At 38.5% G+C, this 21,572-nt stretch overlaps 1 protein-coding gene across 1 annotated transcript; it reads right to left on the bottom strand.

Annotated features, from left to right (window-relative positions):
- Positions 1 to 496: 496 nt before the first annotated feature.
- Positions 497 to 1,571, bottom strand: sox2 (SRY-box transcription factor 2). The gene has a single exon (XM_067994632.1). The coding sequence runs from the start codon at positions 1,519 to 1,521 to the stop codon at positions 589 to 591; it is 933 nt and encodes a 310-aa protein (XP_067850733.1). The 5' UTR covers positions 1,522 to 1,571; the 3' UTR covers positions 497 to 588.
- Between the last annotated feature and the right edge of the window lie 20,001 nt (positions 1,572 to 21,572).

The following is a 21,572-nucleotide window of genomic DNA, read 5'->3' as shown; positions in this document are numbered from 1 at the left end:
TAACAAGGGTTTCGACCTGCAGGCCTTTTTTTGCTGCTTTTAACAATGAGTAAAAAAAAACAAAAAAATTTAGTACAATCTAAAATTTCGCCCGTTTTCGTGAAAACTCCACACAACAGTTCGTAAAATCGATGACTCAATCGCTTCACTTTCGTACAATACCCAAACAATTAAAATGTCCAATTTCCAGCCACTCTTTCCCCCTCCTTCTCTGCATTATGTTAGCAACAGCAAATGTACAGAAGCTTACACTTGCGAACTGTTATAAAAATTGGCAATTTCTCAGTTTACAAACTGTGGACATTTTGATTGCCATTTCTCTTGATAAATACTGTACAAAAAAGTTGCATGTATAATAAAACTTTTTTTCCTTAACCGAGACTAGCTCTAAAATATTACCGGTAAAGACTTTTGCAAACTTTTTGCAAAGTTTCTACCAAGGAATCATAGGACTATAATTGTTTTAATTATTAAGTCCCCCCCTCCCACCCCCCGCCCTCGGTTCTATACAAGTTCTTTCTGCATGTATTATTCTGTACAAAAATAGTCCAAAGAAGTCCGATTTTTGAGTTTTGTTTGTTTACAGTTTTACATATGTGTTAGAGGAAGTGTGCCGTTTATGCCCGTCCCTGGGACAGGTGCGCTCTGGTAATGTTGGGGCATATGCAGTCTACTCTGAGCGGTGGGTTCGGGCACCTCGGCTCCGGGCAGGTACATGCTAATCATGTCCCGTAGGTCCCCCTGACACGGTGGACCCCGAGAGTGAGTAGTGACTGGGGGGCTTGTGCTCGACTCTGATTTAACCACCGACCCCATTGATCCCAGAGCCATACCTGTGCTTTGCTGCGTGTAGGCTGGGGACATGCTGTAGGTGGGCGAGCCGTTCATGTAGGTCTGAGCGCTGGTCATTGAGTTGTACTGAAGCGCGCTCATATCATAGCGGTGCATCTGCTGCATCTGGGCCACGTTGTGAGCGTTCAGGCCCTGGTGCTGAGAGTAGCCGAGTTGCTCCTGCATCATGCTGTAGCCCCCGTTCGTCCAGCCGTTCATGTGCGCGTAACCGTCCATCCTCTGATTGACTCCAGCGCCGACGCCGACCCCGACCCCCGCGTTCATGGCATTGGCGCCGGGCGCCAGCAGGCCGCCTGGCAGGGTGTACTTGTCCTTTTTCATCAGGGTCTTGGTTTTCCTCCGGGGCCGGTATTTATAATCCGGGTGCTCCTTCATGTGCAAGGCTCGCAGTCGCTTCGCTTCGTCGATGAACGGCCTCTTCTCGGCCTCGGATAAAAGTTTCCACTCCGCCCCGAGCCTTTTGCTGATCTCCGAGTTGTGCATTTTGGGGTTTTCTTGGGCCATTTTCCGCCGCTGTCCTCTAGACCACACCATAAAAGCGTTCATGGGTCTCTTGACCCTGTCGGGACTGTTTTTCGCGTTGTTTCCCGCCGAATTAGAGTTGCCCGTTCCCCCCGAAGTTTGTTGAGGGGCGGGTGGCTTGAGATCGGTTTCCATCATGTTGTACATTCAACCTGATAGCTGAGAGCTTTTTGTTTTTATGTGAAAAAAAAACTTTTTTCTCGTTCAGTCCGAAACAAAAGTAAGGAACAAATGTGGAATTTTGTTAATATTTTCGTTACTCTTGCAACTTATAGAACCAACAACTGGCACTTTCGAGTGTAGCGAGAAAGAGAGGAGACCCTGACAACTCCTGATACTTTTTTGAACAAGTTAATAGACAACCATCCATATGATGGGGGCTGTCAGACAATAAATGGGTTTGGTGGAGCCAATCAGAAGGGCGCGCTGCCCCAGAGTGACAGCGTTGCCGGTGCGATCTGCATAAAGTGGGGCGGGAGCCGAGCGGCTCCGAGCGGCTCTCAGCGGCACAGCGAGGCAAAGGGTGGGGCCCCAAGCGCGCAAAAAAAAGAGGGGGGGGGGGGGGGGGAGGGGGAATCGCCCGGCCCAATGAGCGCCCCGCGCATCTCATCAAGCTCCTTCCGTCACCTGCGCTGTTTGGAGCAAGAGCCCGGAAAATGGCGCCGCCGCTGCAGGTGTCTGTCCCCGCCGGCGTTTGAGTGACAGCTCCACTAGATGCCAATCAAACTCCGCTTGCTTTTTTTTTCAACAAACTGGCGCGTCCTATATTCAAGCCTGAAAAGTTCCCTTAGCAACGGCATCGGTCCGTATTCACAGAGAGAGAGAGAGGGGGGGGGGGAGGGAGGAGAAAGAGGGGGAAAATCACCACAGAATAAGCGCCTCTCATTTATATATTAGTCGTATAAAGCAAAATCAACGGCGATTGAAACAAATGACTAAAATATTTAGTCTATTTTTGCGCATTAAATGTTTGAATCAAGACATTTTGAACAATTTTAGGTGGAAGGATAAGATAAATAATTTTGATTCTTGAAACAACTAAATAAATCCTTCATATCTGTGACCCAAGTAACTATGAATCAATGGCTGGATATTCTAATTCTAAATAAAGCGTATCGATAAGGACAGTATGCTTAAACAGTCGCCCATAATACTGTATTTCGAGTTTTCCTTTACTCCGTCTTGAAGTTACCCATTTCTTGAGTCAGAACAAGAATATAACTCACATTTTAAAAAGTGCAAACGTTCTTCGAACGAATCCACATGTTTTAGAACGCGCAATCGTACATTTTTTGTTTTTATTTTATGCTTTGTTTTCTTGATTTTTGTTAACACATGGATTGTAATTTAATCGAGCCTTCTTTGTCCGAATGTAGGAATTTGAATAGAGAAAACATCAATGCCAATATAAAGACTAGCACGTCCATTACAAATAGGTAGTTTTGTTCCTCTTGTTGTCAGTACACTGTAGCTAACAAAGACTGGTATAAGTTTACTTCCACACCGTTGTTTGGATCTTTTCACTAAAATGCACTTGAACACAAATAAAAAGAAAGACTAATGGTATTTCAGTGTTTATGGTACTTGAAAGATCACTATTTTTCCGATCAGCCGCGAAAGAAGTTGTTTCTTTAAAAAACGGTCAAATACATTTTGTGCATATCTTTTTTCGTTGGTTAGTTTTGTTAGTTCAACTTGTCAGCTTGGAGCAGAGACTTGATCTTTCGGTTGAGTAGAATAATGTATGTAATTTGATCAGAATACATTCGATAGCCACAAAGTCCATATTTTGTTTTTTTTACTGGTAAACAGCTGTACATTATGGCAATACCACCACATGCAAACGTATTTGTAAATCTTGTTATCTTGTTATCTCCATCCGTAACACATTTGCAACCTATAAGAATAGTAATAAATTATTCGTTTATATTGCAAATGACTTTCCTTTGTAACAGAGGTAACCTCGGAGTTACACGCAGTGGCTGGCGTGTGTTAATATCGCCGTCTGCTGGCAGCATCTCTTCAAAGATGCCACATTTACTCGCTGCCTTTTAGAAAAACGTTATTAAGCAAGAAAAAATAACTCATTTATCATACAAAGCTACGGAGTTGTGATCGATCTGTATTGTGAACTAGGTAACTGCTAAAAAGTATATACTTTTAAACGAATTGTATTTTTGATTCATTGCATATTTATTTCAAAGCGACTAGTTAAATTAGACTTCTGTTCGGCTAGAAAGAACAAAAGTAAGTGCATATTATTTAATTTATGGTGTAAGTGAATTATGATTAATCAAACAATAGAAAGGGCGCTCAAATCAATTTCTTGCTGCTATTGTTTATGCTTTGCTCGTTGATAACATTATTTTACGACCTTACGTATAATTAACGTTCAAAAAAGAAGGAGGGTGTGGGTGTGAAGTGTTTGATTGATAATGGTAATAAATAGATAACTGATGCATGGTGATATACAAACAGTCTAATTGAAATAAAAATATTCCCAGTGGATCTGACTGAATACAGATGCATGTACTACTAAAACTGATACATGCAAAGTAATTTTGCAATTAGAATAACAGTTTATATATATATATACTCGCATATGGCCAGTTTTTATTCAGAAATACATTTCTTTTAACTACTTTTGCAATTAAAGATAAAAATTGGGAGGATTCAACAAAACTATTTCTTATTTTGTCTTTCGATGCAAATGGAGATTTAACTTTGCGGTAATTGGGTGAGAACTAGCCAAGCATCTGACTATTATGATGCTTGTTAAAAACGCTTCGCATCTGCATTTGAGTGTGTCCCCTCCACTATAATCTTCTTATGGAAATGAAGGCGAACAGCGGGGATCCAGTAGAGTGTAGGAGAATGTCCTTGTTAACTGGAATTTCTCATCATTGCTAATTAGCACAGAGTTTGACGACCACCGGTATTGGGAAGCACTGTTTAACCACTCACAACCCATCCGAGGGAGCAGACTAATTTTATTTTGTAATTAAAATTTGAAAAGGCCTATTTGACAGTTAAAGCTCTGAGCGTTTTATCTCCCCATGAAATAATTGCCGCCTTGATAACTCAATTTCTGCAAAATGTCAACTGAGAACGCCAAAAATTTAAATTTTGTTAAGTAAAAATCATCTAAAGCCAGTGGTCTTTAACCAGCTGTTTCCGAAGCAGTAAACTTTTCATTGGAATAGGGAAAATACGTTGTACCTGTTTGTCAAATAATACAGGCATCATTCAACTGACGGGGGATAGCCTATTCTTTATTGATTCGCCACAACGATCTTTTCTTTTACAAGTAATTTGAAGAGATTCTGTCAAATATTCCGGGTAGGCAGTGCAACATTTAACAAAAAATGCAAGTAATAATAAAGGCTAAATTTAAAAAAAAGACGTATGTATTGCTGCTCTGCCCGAAAGTCCAGACTGATGACATCAAACGCGTTTCAGTGTTAATTGGTAAAGAGAACTTAGCGATTACAATAATTGAGCAATAAATTATCCAAAATGCTAACAATAAAATGTGGTTTAGAAATTTTAAATAATAAAATTACCACTATGTAAAAGTTCAAAAGTGAACTGCACTTGTTTGTGTAGTCCATACAAAAACACTTCATATTGCAAATGCAAGGAATTGTTTTTTTTACACCAATTATAAATCCAATGATCACAGTCCCAAACAATTTTTACTGCACACTTGTGAAATCATTTATTACTTAGCAATATATTTTTCTACTGGGCCCAGCAATTTCAGCGGGAATGTTGGGTCTTTCGGTCATTATCTGACAAATACCTGCACTAACGATTCCAGTTCGTACAAGTGGCATTGAAAGTCTAAAGGAACAGGGAGGCAACAGACGCTTTTAGACCCAACTCTGGTAAATAATTTCATTCAAGGAGTACAAGGGTACTTGAAACCTGGAGGAAATTACTGCAACTTCGCTCTCTGCTGTTTTCCGTTCTTCAGAATAACTCCCAATAACCGTCACAAAAAAAGAAACTACACGTGCTTAGAAAAGGGACACAAATCATCCATTCAAGTATGCTACTTTAGTTTGAATTTAATTATAGCAAAGGTACTAAAAATCTCAAATTGACAATGACATAATCTGTCACCGTATTTTAATGGAACGCATTGCAGTTGCAAAAGACATAATCTGGACGATTCATTTTAGTTCAGTTGTATTGAGGTTTGGGAATCTGAAAACTATCAGTATGGCTAATCCAAGAGTTTTACTTGGGCTGTTCAAGAGATACACCATTTTGTACTTACCATAAATTTTAATTAAAAGTGAGTTATTTTGTCGCGCATCTTTGCATAACAATCATTCGCTAAAGTGGCGTTTCTTGCTGCAGCGACCCCCCCCCCCAACTATTAGTTAAAGTTTCACTGCCCCCTCAAACCTATGATATTATTGTAACAATTTCAATGATGATCACCTCATGAAGCCAAAACATTTGTATCTGTGAAGAATGTTATAAGCTCCTCACTGCATTTTGCTACAAAATGCGAACACGTTCTAACCCATCTAATCGCTGGCATGTATAATTCACAAAGCGGTTGAGTTTTACTTTCAACAAACTGATTTGGGTGAGTTTAGTATGACAAGGAAATCCAACAAGACAACCCAGATTCTGGGTCTGCATCACACAGCCAATCAATTTAAGATAAATATAATTTCACGAAATAAAAACCGTGGTGGTACCAACACGTCAATAAATGGCACAAATATCTTCAGCGCCTCCATGGGTAAAGGTGTATCAGTGTCACTTCCGAAGTGTCTTATTTATAATTAAACTGGAAACATGGATAGTTTAACACCTCGTTCGATGCCGGAGCTGCTAATATATTGCTCCTTCTAGAAATCAAAATCGCGTCGGGAGACAAGGGGTCAAATAGGAATCATTCTGTTTTGATAAACTGCATTACAATGCTCGACAGCCCAATTTATTTAGCCGGTAATCATTTTCTTGGTTTTTGTATTCGGTAATATTCTAAACCTGAATTCTAGCTCGAAAACACGCGGATAGCGCCCGTCTGTCTACCTGCATTTCAATACAGGCTCTGAAATTGACAATTCTTACTTCTGACCATCTTACACTAAGCACCTTTAGAAAGTTTCATAAGTGTTCCTGCTTGTTTTCGTTTTCTTCGGCTCAAAGAATCTCAAATATTAAAACGTTGTTAAGCGTAGTGTGGTCGCGCTGTGCAACAAACATGACTTTACAGCCATTTACTACTGAACGACAATTCTCCAAAATTATCTTTCATAAAAACAAAGAGATTATGCACACGGACTTCGTTACTTTTTTCATTAAAAGTGTGAAGACTTCGTGATTTTATGTAATAAACCCTCTATGTGACTTTTTCTGAATAACAAGTTGACGGACAGGAACTTCCAGATCCCAAGTTGGTTAAAGTGCCTTTAATTGCAAATGATTCACAATTTAATAAACACACGCGCCTGATGTTCGACCTGACTGATACAACGCACTAGTTACAGATTTTTGAATCAACAAAGACTGTAGTACGATTTTATGTATTGCAGTTAATCCTATATCGATTTAGCAAATGAACTTATTTGTTGCAATTATATCTGATAAAGGATCTTAAATATGAGGGGGATATAATCGAGAGCAAACGATTTACCATTAGGAATTTTCACAGTATTTTGTATTTATAGATTGCAATGTATAAGGTAAAAAAACTGCCTCTCAGAAGAATTCCTATGTAACTTGAAATTGTATCTGTCGTTTACAAGGCATTTAGTTAAGTCTTTATACTATAAAAAAGCTGCTTAAAATAAACATTATAACCCTCATTTAACTATATGATTCCCAAGATATAAGAACTATTGTGATACAGATTATTCAAATTTTTGTTTAAGTCGATGAGGCAGAACACCTTAGCAAGACTATCGTACAAAATGCAGTCGGATGGATTTAATCCCATTGAGTACACATCCTTCCCATCCATCAATGTATCTAACATTGTTATAGCAAGTTATGTCCATGACATCTTACCCTCTCTCTACTTACTGACCCCAGAAAGAGACTCTTAAAACTCAGAATCTCTCCTTCAGGAAACCAAACCTCAATTATATTACTATAGCATGGACACGGCGGAACTTCTATGCACTCTATCTAACACTAGGTATTAGTCTCGTTTTGGGAAAATGATTAGTTGTTTGACACTCTGCGCATCCATTATTTCTAATGGTTCAAAGTATGCATGCACGTATGTAAGTTGTGATGAGTGGTTACAGCGATTAGAGACGGTGTTGTCAAACTGGTGCCAAAACGATATCCTCACAAATTGAGGATGGTGTCGGTCAGCAACAAGATGAGGCTCCGGTGTAATTTTTTTTTACAAAAGTAATACAACCCCTAACAAACAACTCTCTTTGATCCAGCAGGTGACATCGACAGGATGCGCACCCTAAACCCACCTCTCCGAGAGCTAAGATTTCCGAGTTTGGGATCGTTTTGTGTTCTGATTAATGCTACTGGAGACTGCGATTGCCCATAATCTTTAGTAGCCCATGGTAAAAGGGAACATCAAGGGCTCCCAGATTAAACTCCAGCGAACAAATATATAGTAAGGTTTTACATATCAGTCTCAAAAACTGCGCAAACTAATCCATCGAATGATTATTCGAGAATTCCCCATCGAGACACAATTTTAATTTATTTTCCCATTAAATGTTACAATTCTGGCAAAATTAATCTTTTTCGATAAACAAAAGTTGTTGAGGCGGATTTTCAAACAAATAATTGTTTTCATTATAGTTTTAAATATCTGATAAATAATTTTCATCTCTGTGTCCAGCCAATTGCAAGAAAACAACAAAAAAACATATTATAATATTTAAGTAAATAGATACAAAATACCTAAGCAACAAAATTAAATTATTTTATCTCTTTAAAATGTTATCCATGAAACTAAATTTAAGCGGTACATATCTAATTACTCTAGCTGAAGATGTGAGGCTGGAACGAAATTAGCAGTCATTACTAGTCTTTTAACTATATGGTCCTTTTGATCAGCGGTAAATTAGCTTTCCCTCTAACAAAGCCTGTATAGCAAGCAGTGGGCCGTAAATAAGACAGCTCGACCTCCCCTTAACACCTTTTCTGTTGTCAATCACAGCTCTGCAATTCATCCCTAGATTAACCTTTATCTGCAAAATTCAAAAAAAACCTTCGCCTACAGTGGCTAATTTTTTTTTAACTGAAAAGATCTGTTAAATTTCAGTATAATTAACCGAAGTGTCAAAAACCCAGCCCAGTTTCTCAACCAATTTCAGATGAGTTGGCGTCTTGATAACAGAACAAGTAATAATGCAGGCAAGATTTTTTAAATTAGTTTTTCCCCTTTTCAGCCACTCTGGTTTGCTATACTGTATTATTAAATTCGACATTATATAAGAGATTGCACGTTTCTGAACAATTTAACTCCTTCGCCCCTAAATAAATTAAGCATAAATTATAAGAAGTAAATCTAAATTGAAATATGTCGTTTTACTGGGAAGAACACAAGGGTTCAAGTTAAATAGTGAAAGGTAAATACTGAGGAAAACTTTTCACTTTAATTATTGGTCACCTAAGAATGCGTGCTACAAATTATTAGCACAGTTTGGGGAAACTCGGGGGCATCGTGCGTCACATTCATAAAGCAAATACAGTAGGAGGATACGAGGACCATGACTAATTACGCAATGTAGGAAACAATATGTTGTTTGATTTTTTTTTTAAATGTCGATTGTAAACAGGCTTGTAATCAGACAGCTTCCAGAAAATCAGTTTCCCTTTCCCAAATTGGAGCCATGCATAAATTCACGCCTGTCTAGCACTAGATGGACCGTTAGGGGACGCCCGAGAGAAAAGTTGCCACTCATCAGACCCCCCCCCCCCCTCCCCCCGGAATCAAACAAATAAATAAGGGGAAAAACAGCGCTATGGCGACCTGTTTCCTTGTCCCTGCAACTAAGCGGAGCCCGATTGTGTATTACAGCACTGTCAGCTGATTCGATTCACCGCCTACCCCCCCCCCCCCTAAAAGTTCAGGGGACTCACCAAGTGAGAAATAGAAAACAGCCCTGATTTCTTATTGGCATCCACTGAAGGTCACCACCTACGCTGCTGAAAGCGCTAGGCCCTTTTTTTCTATTACATGCTACATTAGAACAGTTCTGTCAACTCCCCCGGCCGGGGATCAGCCTTCAAGTTTTCACACGCAAACGCTCGGCCGAATCTTCTGCAATGATTACATCAACAAATTAAAGGTTCTTGACCCAACTGAGCTACCGTCCTTCCTGCCAAAGCTCGGAGTTGTACACAACAGCAGAAACTTTTTTAAAGGTTTCCTTTAAGATAACCTGGTCATTTCACAGCGCACGCCATTTTAGAGTTATTTGCTGGGAATCGCGAAATAAGCCATTCATTAAAAGCTTTGCATATCTGATATTAGAACTCAGAGCTACACTAATGCATTTTTTCCCCAACGTAGAGTAGAAATTTCAAAAACAAGTAGCAAAACACTGACTGTGAGCCACTTACTGGTTAGGTCTGGGTGTTGTCCACAGTACTGTCGCTTTGAGAAGAAACCAACGGCTAGTGCCGCAATCCCAGACGCGGGAGCTGATTTTCGCCGCTTCTGCTCGCTTCTCCCCGGGCTGAGAGAGCCAGAGTTCCGCTGGGGTTTTTTTTTTCTGAAGCAGAGACAAGCGAGTCATGTCTGCTTGAAACCCGAGTCCCAGCGCTCTCCTGCCCGCTTGCGAACGTGTACAGTCCTCTTCATATAACCACAGAGGATATGCAAACCCTGGAACAAGAAAAGTCGTTTATGGAAAAAAATTCTAAAAGGCTGAACGTTTTAAAGAAAGAATAGACGCAGAACAACAAAAGTCAGTTATACTACGCTGCTCTATACCCCCACCGACAGACAGAAGAAAAAGCTTTATATTTTTTCAGTGGGTATTCAAGATAATTTGAAGCCATTGTTTCTGCTACAGATGGTTCTTTTTAATACAATAACACTGCTCTTTGTGCATACTACCCACAATAAAATCTAAAGCGTTCTCTTGAATAACCATTTTGTTCTCTGTTGTATAGGGCCAACAAAAGCTGCCGTGAGGTAATGGTTTTGCTGTTTATTGAAACCATGGAATAGGGGCTGGATAAAGGATAGAAAAAGACGTTACAAGGTCGCACGAAAACTCTTTATCGGAATAAAATATTATTTAAAAGCAAAGGTTCTACTTTTAAATGCACCTAAGGACTGCATGTCAATAAAACAATGACTTTCTTCCAGTTTGTTGTGTGTAAAATCATATCTTTATGAAAAGTTAAAATGAACAGTGAATTTAATATTGCATTTAGTAAAATATTTCAAAGGAATACAAAAACTACACAACACACCAGTTCCCCTCTCGTCCTTTGCACGATTGGTCATAATATTGAAAACAACAAACTAATTTCCAGTGTAAAAATGTTAAATGTTGTAACAAGTTATACAACACAAATTGTGCCCATATGGTGTAGTTCTTGACTACACACTGTACTTATAGTTCTTATCGTGATATTTTCAAATTTCATGGAAATGTGTGTCCCAATCAACACAATAGCAAAATTCAATTCTCGTCAATCAAACAGTCGCCAAAGGTATGCATCAAGGATTTTACCCTAAACCATGCATCACTTTAAACAATGTCTGCCTATAAATTAATTGGACAAAAAGTTGTTACTATCTGATTTCTCATCCACCTTAATGGTTCTTAAACTCTAATTAAAATGCCTATCGACACACCAGCTGTATTGTTCAAGAAAGGGGTAAATATATTTCGTGTCATGTAGATTCAGCATCAATTTAGTCTGTCTGACATCTAGACCATGTATTTGGCATGAGTTGAGGTCTTTATCGGCTTTGAGAGCGAGCTCCTCAGAAAGGGAAAGTCGGAAACAATGGATCTCTGCAGGGAAAGTTGTTAGTCACTGACTCTCTGTTTGTCTACCTTTCTCTAGGAATTACTAGCTCATTCTCTCCCAGCTCCAGACTGACAGTAATCCACTCCAATGACTTCTGCCTTTTGTGTGTTTATAGAACATGTCTCAACCATAATCTCAAAGCTACAATTACAATAGGATGTCATGACTTTAACCTTAACACCACTTCCTTTAATTAACCTTCAGGGTGCACGAGAGCAGCCTGTGTGGTAAAAAGTTGGTTTGTCAAATCGGCGACTTATGTCCAAGTTATAAGCACAAGCAGGTGCCAATGGGATACTATTTTCGCAATCTGTTTACCACATATTTGGAATTAGCAGAAATTTTCACAAATCAGTAAACATAGATTGTATTTAATCCCAAACAACCAAAAGCAACTATTTATTCACCTGTTACTATGATATTCTGGATGTCTTCAACATCTCTGTGATATTAACCCACTGGGAGAGAGTCACTCATTGGCACAAACATTCCAAATTATCAGTTTACCATTCAACGGCTATCTTAATGAGAAGTTTGCAGTTATTAATAGGCGCCGATCTTATCTCTAGACACTAGATTTTGTACATATGTATACAGATGTTATTTTACAATCGCAATGACATATAACTTAATCCGAGGTGATGTTACTCTTGTAACCTATAATAAAACGTCTTAGACGTCAATGAAAATGTTTCGTGCGTTAGAAAATCAATTTTCAATTACCAACGTTTCTTTATATTTGTACAATAGTGTCTTAAGAAATCTTTATTCTTCCAACTATTCTTGTTTTGATTTCTTTACTAGAATAGGCGCCTTGCTCTGATTTGCAACCTTACCTGTCTAACACTCTAAAACATCCAGCCACCGTTAGATTTTCAAATTAAAGCAATTTTTTATTTACAAACGCACCGTGCACGCCGAGTAGGATATGCATTTAAATTAATAAAACGTGAAAGTGGCGCTAACAGGCATTACATTTTTATTATTCTAGGACGTGTTACCATATCTGACAAACATTTATAATACTTGATACCAGATTTAAGTGTGATGTCTTTCAGCCCCATCAACAGCTGCCATTTTTATATAATTCAATATCGTACAAAACTATTAAATGGAATGAGTTAGAAATGCTGACCATTGAAGACTGCGTTTTTCAAAATGTTACACAGCCACGAACAGAGAGTATCTCCAGTGTATTACCGAAGAATGGATCTGTTTTGCCTGGAAGTGTGTGACATTTCAACGCCCCTGACAATTAGCAACATCCCCATCTCAATTCGTAGCCGCAAGTCTCTTCAGACACAAGAACAATTGCCTCGGTCCAAAAAAAATTATATATTCATAGTTTCCGAGTGTTCTGTGCGAGTGTTTTAAAACAAGTTCACCTTTGTTTTGATGTGAAGATTGTTACTGATTCTCATCACCCGAAAGTACGCAACGAAGTGCAGCCTTACAGTATATCATCAATAAAGGCATTTCCCGATGAACCTCTTTTTAAATGTATATATATATTTCTGTTCACACAAACGTCAGTTGCGAGCTTTTATGAAGGACAACCTGCTTTCTGTGAGTTTCATTACTAACTCAGTAGAAATCACTGAAAAGTGGCGCGTGTGATAGGTTATTGACTAATATTGACATGGTAGCAAAAAGGAGGCTGCATTTTCTCACCTCGAGCAGGAGTGGGCTTTATAGAGGATCTTTTGATTCAAAATCAACTACAAATTGAAACGAATAAAATACAAACTGAAATGGGATTGTTGTAGTGCCTAGGCAACGTACATTGAATGGATCTAACAGGCAAACTGAACTGAAGATAACACGCCCAAACCGAATACGATTGCAGGTATCTGAAAGGAAAGTAGACATTTCCTGGAAGGTTCCCGTTGAACCTACTTTTGAAATTGTATTTAGACAAGGTAAGCTTTTGAAGAACTACGTTGAAAAACCAGCCTGGCAGACACTTTGTGGTGTAAATCCGACAAATCAAGGTTATAAGTAGCTTCATACGTTACTTTTTCAATGTTATATTTTTATATGCGCAAATGCAAATTTTCAATAAACCCAACTTTGCTATTTCCAGTCATGAGGTTCATGTCCCAAATATTATTAAACATAATTAAGAAAGCCATTAAACTGCACTTTTTAATGAATTATTTTCCTCACAGGTATATAAGTTTCTTCCAAATATTTGTAGTATTCTATCTACATTTATATTTGTTACTTTGTTGCTCTCTCAGTCAGGCCAAAATCTAAAAGGGGGGAATAGCTAACTGCAAAAAAAAGTAGAAACAGACCTAAATCACATTTATAAGCTTCTTCCTCTGATCAGTGCTGAAAATCAAACATATATTAACGGTGCAAATGTATGTGCATGCATAACTTTGGATTATCCATCTGGTTAACTTAAAAGTACTTCTATTTAAACAATATCCTATAACTGCATTTTGTTTGATCCAGTGACCTCTGCTGGAAAATGAACATGTGTGAATATCAGATAAGGACAGGATCAGGCTTGGTAGTGATGTTCCCCATGGAAAAACCAGTCTAGTAATACTCATGGGGGTAGATTTTAATTTTCATTGCCCGGCAAAAAACTGGCGGTAGTGGATCGTCTGCCCATTATATACACCCCACACAATTTTCCTTTCCAGTGCAGTCAGTGAAAAAGGAAATGGGGCAGGGTGTATAACGGATGGTCATCCGCTATTGCCAGTTTTCTGCCCAGCAGTGCAAAGTAAAATCTACCCTATGGTCTAGGCTCACATGTGAAGAATGGCCATATTAGTGAGGTATTGGAGGATGGTCCTGCCAATGGAATCACACTGCAGCATGAGTCAACATCTTCAGCAGGAGAGATGGGAAAATAGAAAATGGGTATGTCAACTTCATTTTTATATATTCCTCTTGGTTCACAACATGCTCAGCTTCCCATCCCTGAAGTGAAAAAGCAACTTAAGAAATGTTTGTTTAAATATTATTAAGCATTTTTGAATATTCATGTAAGAAATAATTATTCATGAAGAAATAATGACAGATTATAGATAAAGCATGGGTGGATGGCACAAAAACTGCAATGTCTCTACTTCTGCAAAGCATCAGAAATTACAAATGTTAAAAAAAACCTACAGGAACCATACTACAGTAAGAATTAACATTCTCTGTGGGGAAAATTCATCCTCAAAATTACATAACTACATTGAAATGCCAGAAATATACCACAGGAAAACCAGACAGCTAGGGCGATTTTTAAAATAATTAATAAATGGGGGTACAGTTAATGGTTTTCAATTTTTTTTATAACACTAAAAGAAATAGTTTGCAAATTTGCTTGCATCTCTGAAGCAACAAAATTGGTTTAATACAATTTTATCACAAATCTTATTTATTACAAATTTGCACTAGTGAATATGTAGTTTTGAGAACAGTCCAAATTCAAAAGATGTGATTTGGATTGTTAATTTGATAGTGGGACAAAATATCTTTCAGGTTGATACCAATCTCTCAGTCCAGTCCTTCAAAGGGTTAGTTTTAAATACGCTGCCTAACTTAATTGATACCAATTAAGATTTCACAATGAAGTGTAGGTATTAGTGACATTCTCCCAGGAGATTTTAACAGCCTTTCCTTTGAGATCCTTAAACTCACACGGCTTTAAGTTATACCATTTCACTGCAGTTCAGCCAGTCACTATAATATTCAAATTTGAACAGGTGATATATTCATTTCAGTATGTGTTTTACTTATCTCAGCTTGTAATTTTCTTGCAAAATATATTAAGCTCAAAATCACATATCTTTCAAATACAGCACATCATATTAACCAGAAGTGATCGCATTCAGAAGGGCTACTTAATACAGAAAAAAATGGTAAAAGAATGGGTTGTTTTACAAGAATTAAATCAGATCAGATCAAAAGTCTAGGCCAATAATTGAATGAGCATGTGAAAGTTCATGTGTAAAAGTTCAGTTTCTGTTAATTGTTTTATTCCTCTCAATAGCATTACCTCAAATTAATAGATGACTAAATTTCACAAATATACATTTCATTGATTTTTATTAATATTATTACTGTAGTGAAGGAAAGCATTAGAAGGAATTGAATTTGCAACATTCTGGTCAAGATTTTAGATGGATTATTTCCCTGTTGTCCTGGTATATTAAGGCAACACCTTAGCTGGGAAGTCCTTTTCCCCTCCCTCACTTTCTCCCCCACCTTGGGACCCTTATTTGATGTACATTGTGATTTCCAATCTAAGAAACATTTTAATGTAGCTAACTGGAGTACTGCACAAGTGCCCAAAAGGTACCTCTTCCTAAAGATCAGCACCTGATATTTTGTTTCTGTAGTATTTATTATGGCATCAATTAGGAGAAATAGCAAATATAATGAAGAATGATGCAAGTGATTTCCAAGTAATAAGCTCTCATAGGACAGACAATCCCTTCTACAGGTGATTGTTAATATTAAAAAGAAAGGAAAACAGTTAGTTAATTTGTATGACCCTATACAATACACTTCCCTTACATGAGTGTTTGAAGAAACCGGCTTCAGGATTGCTCACATTGATCTGCCATACAGATTAAGCACTGAATACTTTAATCACATTATCTATCAAACAAGTTAAATCAATGATCAATTTAATCACATTAGATAACCTCTACAGCTATCTTTCACTGGAGTATACTAAATAATCCGTGGCAATTTATCTTAGTCTTCTCTTTATAATTGCTGCCACTAAACGATTGTCCATAACTCGGAAGATTGTATAGCACTATTTAAATTAAATTAGGGATGGATAATGTGATAGATTTCTATACTTAATCACACAAGAGGGGTGAAAGAGAAGCTAACTCGATTTGACATGGGGTGGGACAAAAGACTAATTACCTCACTGAATTCATTAATAATGAAAGACAAACAATTAGATTTTAAGTCTTATTTAATGATTACATAATCAAAAATAAAATAGCTAGAGTACTTAGGATGATTTTTAAATGAACAATGTAAAGTATATTGGAGGGAAAAGATTCCCGTGCCTGTTGGAACTGAAATGATTTTGCTACAATGTAACAATTCTGGTTCCTGACAGTTCTTAATTGTGTAATAAGTGCTTTGGGCTGAGAATTCTGCAGGTACAGATGGTGAAAGTAATTAGAATGGCCCCCAAACACTGTTGCATTGCGAAAGCATGACATATGAAACCTGTTCTCAATGCAAAGGTCAAGGTTTCCCAAACTGTTTCTCTACACTGCTGTTTCCAGACCACCGTCATAGATGGTTTTTGATTCACATGGAATGCAGTGGCTGAGGCCCCACTGCAACGTGTGAAAGGGAAAGCTACGATCAGTTTTAGTAGCATAATAATTACTAACATTCAAAATTTAGTTAATTGTTTAAAATGTTCCTTTCTGGCCTCTTCTAGGCATGCAATCATTAATGTGGTAGCATTCCACACATATAAGTACTGCTCAGAAATAGAAATCTTGGTCTAAAATTTCCTCCATGGACGCAACCTGGAAAGTAAATTAAAAAATGTGCCCATTCTGCCGATGTCAAGTTGCACTCAAATTTCTTGCGAATAAAATACTCATTAGAATACGCCCGAACATAAAATGGGTGCCATTCAGCTTAAGCAATCGGAGCCCAAGAAAAGCTTGGAACTCACACCATATATTTCCTCTGTAAGTATAAAAATTAATGTTTCAACTCATTCAACCATCATTCATGCACATCAGGCACAGCATGTTTAAGAGCTTGGAATTGGGGAAGCTTTTCAATTTTTAACGTGACTTATATTTATGCCATAAAAATCCATTCAAACAGAAAATACAGTGCAGGTCTCAGTGAGGATAAATTAAAAAGAAACGGTCTAAAAATTGCAATAAAACACTAGAAAAATGATTTTGTTTCCTGCTGCACCTGAAAATCTTGTAGTAATTTGAAGAGCGCCTTTGAGCAAGTGCAATTGCAGGAAACTCACTTTTAAGGCTCTGTAACGTGGGGGCGGGGCCATTATTATGGGCAGAGATGCATTCGGGCGGAGGGATCAATAGATAATTGTAAAAGGTTGAGATTTGGGCGTATTGTACTTACACAGGTGTGTACCTGGGCGCAAATACACAGTAATTTCCAGGCTCTTGTATTTATGAATCACTGGATTTGGGACAAATGATACAGATAAAATACCTTGCTGAATTAATTAACATTGAAAGACAAATGATTGCATGCCCTTCTTGTAAGAACTAGCTGACTGTTACAAGAGATTAAAAATAATGAAGTTATAAAAGTCAAAATGAAAAACTGCAGGAACTTACATGATGGGTTTTACCGACTCTCATCTCTCTCTCTCTTCACTGTCACTTTTTCTAAAGTCACTATTAATTGTTGTTAAATTTTTAGACTATAATTTTTTTTAATATCACAAGCTTTCAGATCAAGTACAGCACAGCCAGCTACAGAGTAAAGCTCTCTCTAACCATTGGAATGAACTTATCCATTCACATATAAGCCATTCCTTATGATCTAACTGAATGAGATTGCCAATTGGTTTCAAAATAGGAGCAGTTTGTGTTGTGGGCTGAGACCCACTAGGAACTAAATTGAGATTGTCCAAACCCATTTGACTTATCACCACTCTCATTGGTCTGGGTTAGGGTTGCCAACCCTCCAGGGTGGACCTGGAGTCTCCGGAAATTAAATATTAATCTCCTGGACACTGCTGCGAGCAACCCAGGAGAAAAATTATGAGACCACTAAAAAAGGGTGTGTTTTTTCATTTTCTTTGAACACTTTTGTTTATTAGTTATAAAAATATTGGAGGTGGAAAAAAAGACAGTTTGACTGGGCAGGGCAGTTGGAGGCAGGAGGTCATGTGATGAAACCTCCAGGAATACATCCAACCAGAGTTGGAGTCAAACCCAAGTTCCAGAAGTGAAATTATGTGTGCTAACCTACTGCACCACTTACTTTCTCTATTTTTTTCAACAGATATCCATTATTTTTAAAATCTAATTGAGTCTCAACTCTTCTTCCCAAACTCTTCTGAAGACAACTGATTTGTGCCAGGGTATAATTATGCTGGCCTTTATATCCAGAGGACTAGAATACAAGGGGGTAGAAGTTATGCTACAGCTCTACAAAGCCCTGGTTAGACCACACCTGGAGTACTGTGTTCAGTTCTGGGCATCGCACCTTAGGAAGGATATATTGGCCTTGGAGGAAGTGCAGCATAGGTTTACTAGAATGATACCTGGACTCGAAGGAGAGATTACACAAACTAGGGTTGTCCCAGGAATTTAGACGATTAAGGGGTGATTTTATCAAAGTTTTCAAGATATTAAGGGGAACTGATAGGGTAGATGGAGAGAAACCATTTCCACTGGTTGGGGAGTCTAGGACTAGGGGACATAGCCTAAAAATTAGAGCCAGGACTTTCAGGAGTGAAGTTAGGAAACACTTCTACCCACAAAGGGTGGTAGAAGTTTGGAACTCTCTTCCGTAAACGGCAGTTGATGCTAGCTCAATTGTTAATTTTAAATCTGAGATTGATGGATTTTTGTTAACCAAAGGTATTAAGGGATTATGGGGCTAAGGTGGGTATATGGAGTTAGGTCACAGATCAACCATGATATCACTGAACGGCAGAACAGGCTCGAAGGGCTAAATGGCCCACTCCTGTCCCAACAACTAACAGCCTGTGCTAACAGCCTTCCAATGCTGGGTTTTGAATCTGGGCCTTCTTGGTCTGTGTGGCTCAATATCAGACTAGGTAGTGCATTTATTCATTGAACCAATGGAATAGCTGGATGCATTTATTTTTAAAAATATGGTAACCTTGTATTTAAATAAAAATATAATCTTTATCTGCTGTCACTTTTTAATGCAATGTTCACATAGATGTACCACTTTCTTGTCATTCAAATAGATGCAAATATTAACAGTACCCTGCAATGGCAACATAATCTGAATCTCTATAAAACTGCAGCAGCACTCACTGCAAAGGGCAATTGATTTGTCTTTTAGTTGCTGTATTACATAATTGCTCAACCTGGATGTTTCACTGAAAAGAAGTCACAGTGGAACAAAAGAGTATCGTCGTCACTTTTCTCCTGAAATCCACAGTGTCTGTGCTCACTACCATATCTGCTGCAACTTCCTGGCCATGGCACATCGTTTCTGTCCAGGTTCGTCCCGAGCAGTTCCGTAACACAGGACTCTGTGCTCTACAGGCTGTTCCCGGGGACGCACACCGAGACGGACATCAACTGCTGCTGGAAGACCATCAACTCGGTGAAAGACGCCCTTTGGTCTGCCCGAAACTTGCTGGTCTTCCAGTGCACGGAGCTGTCCTCGACCGAGTGTTGCAGACTGGCACATTCCAAGGTCCAGGACTACGTGCTCAGAGACGCACTGAAGCTGGGTGCAGCCGCCGCAAAGGCTCTGTGGGGAAAGGCAACCATTTAGAGCCTTCCCGCCATTGTATACCGAGGGGCTGCAATCAGGGAAACCCCCCCCCACCCACCCCGGGCAGAATGTAAAATTCGAATTGATGTAATGTACCTGTAATGAATCTGTAATCCAAAATCTGTATTGAGTGTAATGCAAAGAGACACCCTAGAGTGTCATGAACTGTAATTATGTACAATGTTTTCGTTGAACTGTACTTGATGTAACCTGCTAATTGTATAATCTGTATTGTGTACGTTTGGAATGTAATATGACAACTGTTTTGTATGATTTGCTATAAATTTTATGAATAAAGTTTATTTTATGAAAAAAATAAATGACTATGTTGTTTTGACAAAGTAACAGCAGTGACATAACCTAAATCCAATTACAGCCAATGTTTTTGTTTATTTCTTGGGATGTGGGTGATGCTGGCAAGACTGAATTTATTGACCATCCCTAGTTGCCCTGAGAAGATGGTGGCGGGCCTTCTTCTTGAACCACTGCAGTCCTTGTGATGATGGTGCTCCAACAATGGTACAAATGATCTAATGTTACTTAACTAGTATGCTAATGATTGTGGTATGCTGACCTTTGTGGCACATTCATTTGGTGCACAGCAAGAGCCATTTTCCATTAGTGGACATCATACAACAACAACTTGCATTTATATAGCACCTTTAACGTAGTAAAACATCTCACTAGATGTATGTTTGAAGTCAACTAGTTTTAAAATGCAACGTTTTTGGGGTTGCCCAGACCACAGGAAAACATAAAAACCAAATTCAGACCCGAACAGAATTAGCTAAGATCACGTTCCTGAACGAAATGAGTTTCAACTGGTAGGAAAAAAAGAGAATGGAAGTAATTGTAAACATCGTGCTGGCCACAATGTTGTAAAAATGCAACCTTTAACTTTTGATCATAAGTACAGAAATCACCTCCCCCCTCCCCGCCCCCCACCTAGATTCACAAATCATAAAAATCTGCATGAATCTACAATCTGTACACCAACGCTTAAAGTGTACCAACAATTTTTACTTCTGTAATTCATTGGATATAAAGCTTTGGAACGTCATGGGGACATGATAAATGTTACATAAATGCAAGTATCGCTTTTAGTAGGTTATTGATATCAGAGGAGTAACCCTTGGTTCAGTAGTAGAATTCCCACCTCTGAATCAGAAGGTTATAGGATCGATACCCATTCAGGACAGGAGAGCTAAGAGTTTGGCTTCTGATTACTGGGCTAACATCCAGCAGGGTACTCACGTCTAATGAGAGTGGAGTGGAGTGGCAACCCCTCCACCCATCCATCGCATCGAGCTGGTTCTCCTGGTGGGGGTTTGTGAGTCAGGTTAACAGCCTGTCCACATAAAAAGGGAATCTGTTCCGGAAACCATCCGGAGCACAATCTGCTGGATGTAAAGCAGTGGAAGAAATGGGTTGCGTCATGTGCCATTAGGTGCAGAAGAGAAGAAGATTGATATCAGAATTACATTTTTTGTAAAAGCAAGGTTTTAATACAATTTCCCTCGTGTTTCAGAATGACTTTTCCAACAACACTCCTGAGATTTGACCTTTGACTTATGACATAGTGTTGGAGAAGCAGCTCCATCTGTCACAGCACCCATCTGCTTTTCCCCCATTTCATTTACAGTTTTCACTGAACCCATGTGGTTTTTCAAGCTTGTTTTGTATTGACCACTGCACCCATATGTTTTTTCATTCTTTTATATTCAATAATGCACCCA

This window comes from Heptranchias perlo, chromosome 13, assembly GCF_035084215.1.
Source record: "Heptranchias perlo isolate sHepPer1 chromosome 13, sHepPer1.hap1, whole genome shotgun sequence".
In the NCBI taxonomy this organism is placed as follows: Eukaryota; Metazoa; Chordata; class Chondrichthyes; order Hexanchiformes; family Hexanchidae; genus Heptranchias; species Heptranchias perlo.
The sequence above is the reverse complement of the archived record's forward strand: the minus strand, read 5'-3'. Positions and strand labels throughout refer to the sequence as shown.

Excerpts from the sequence above, each read along its gene's own strand:
- sox2 (XM_067994632.1), bottom strand. The coding sequence starts at position 1,521 with ATGTACAACATGATGGAAACCGATCTCAAGCCACCCGCCCCTCAACAA.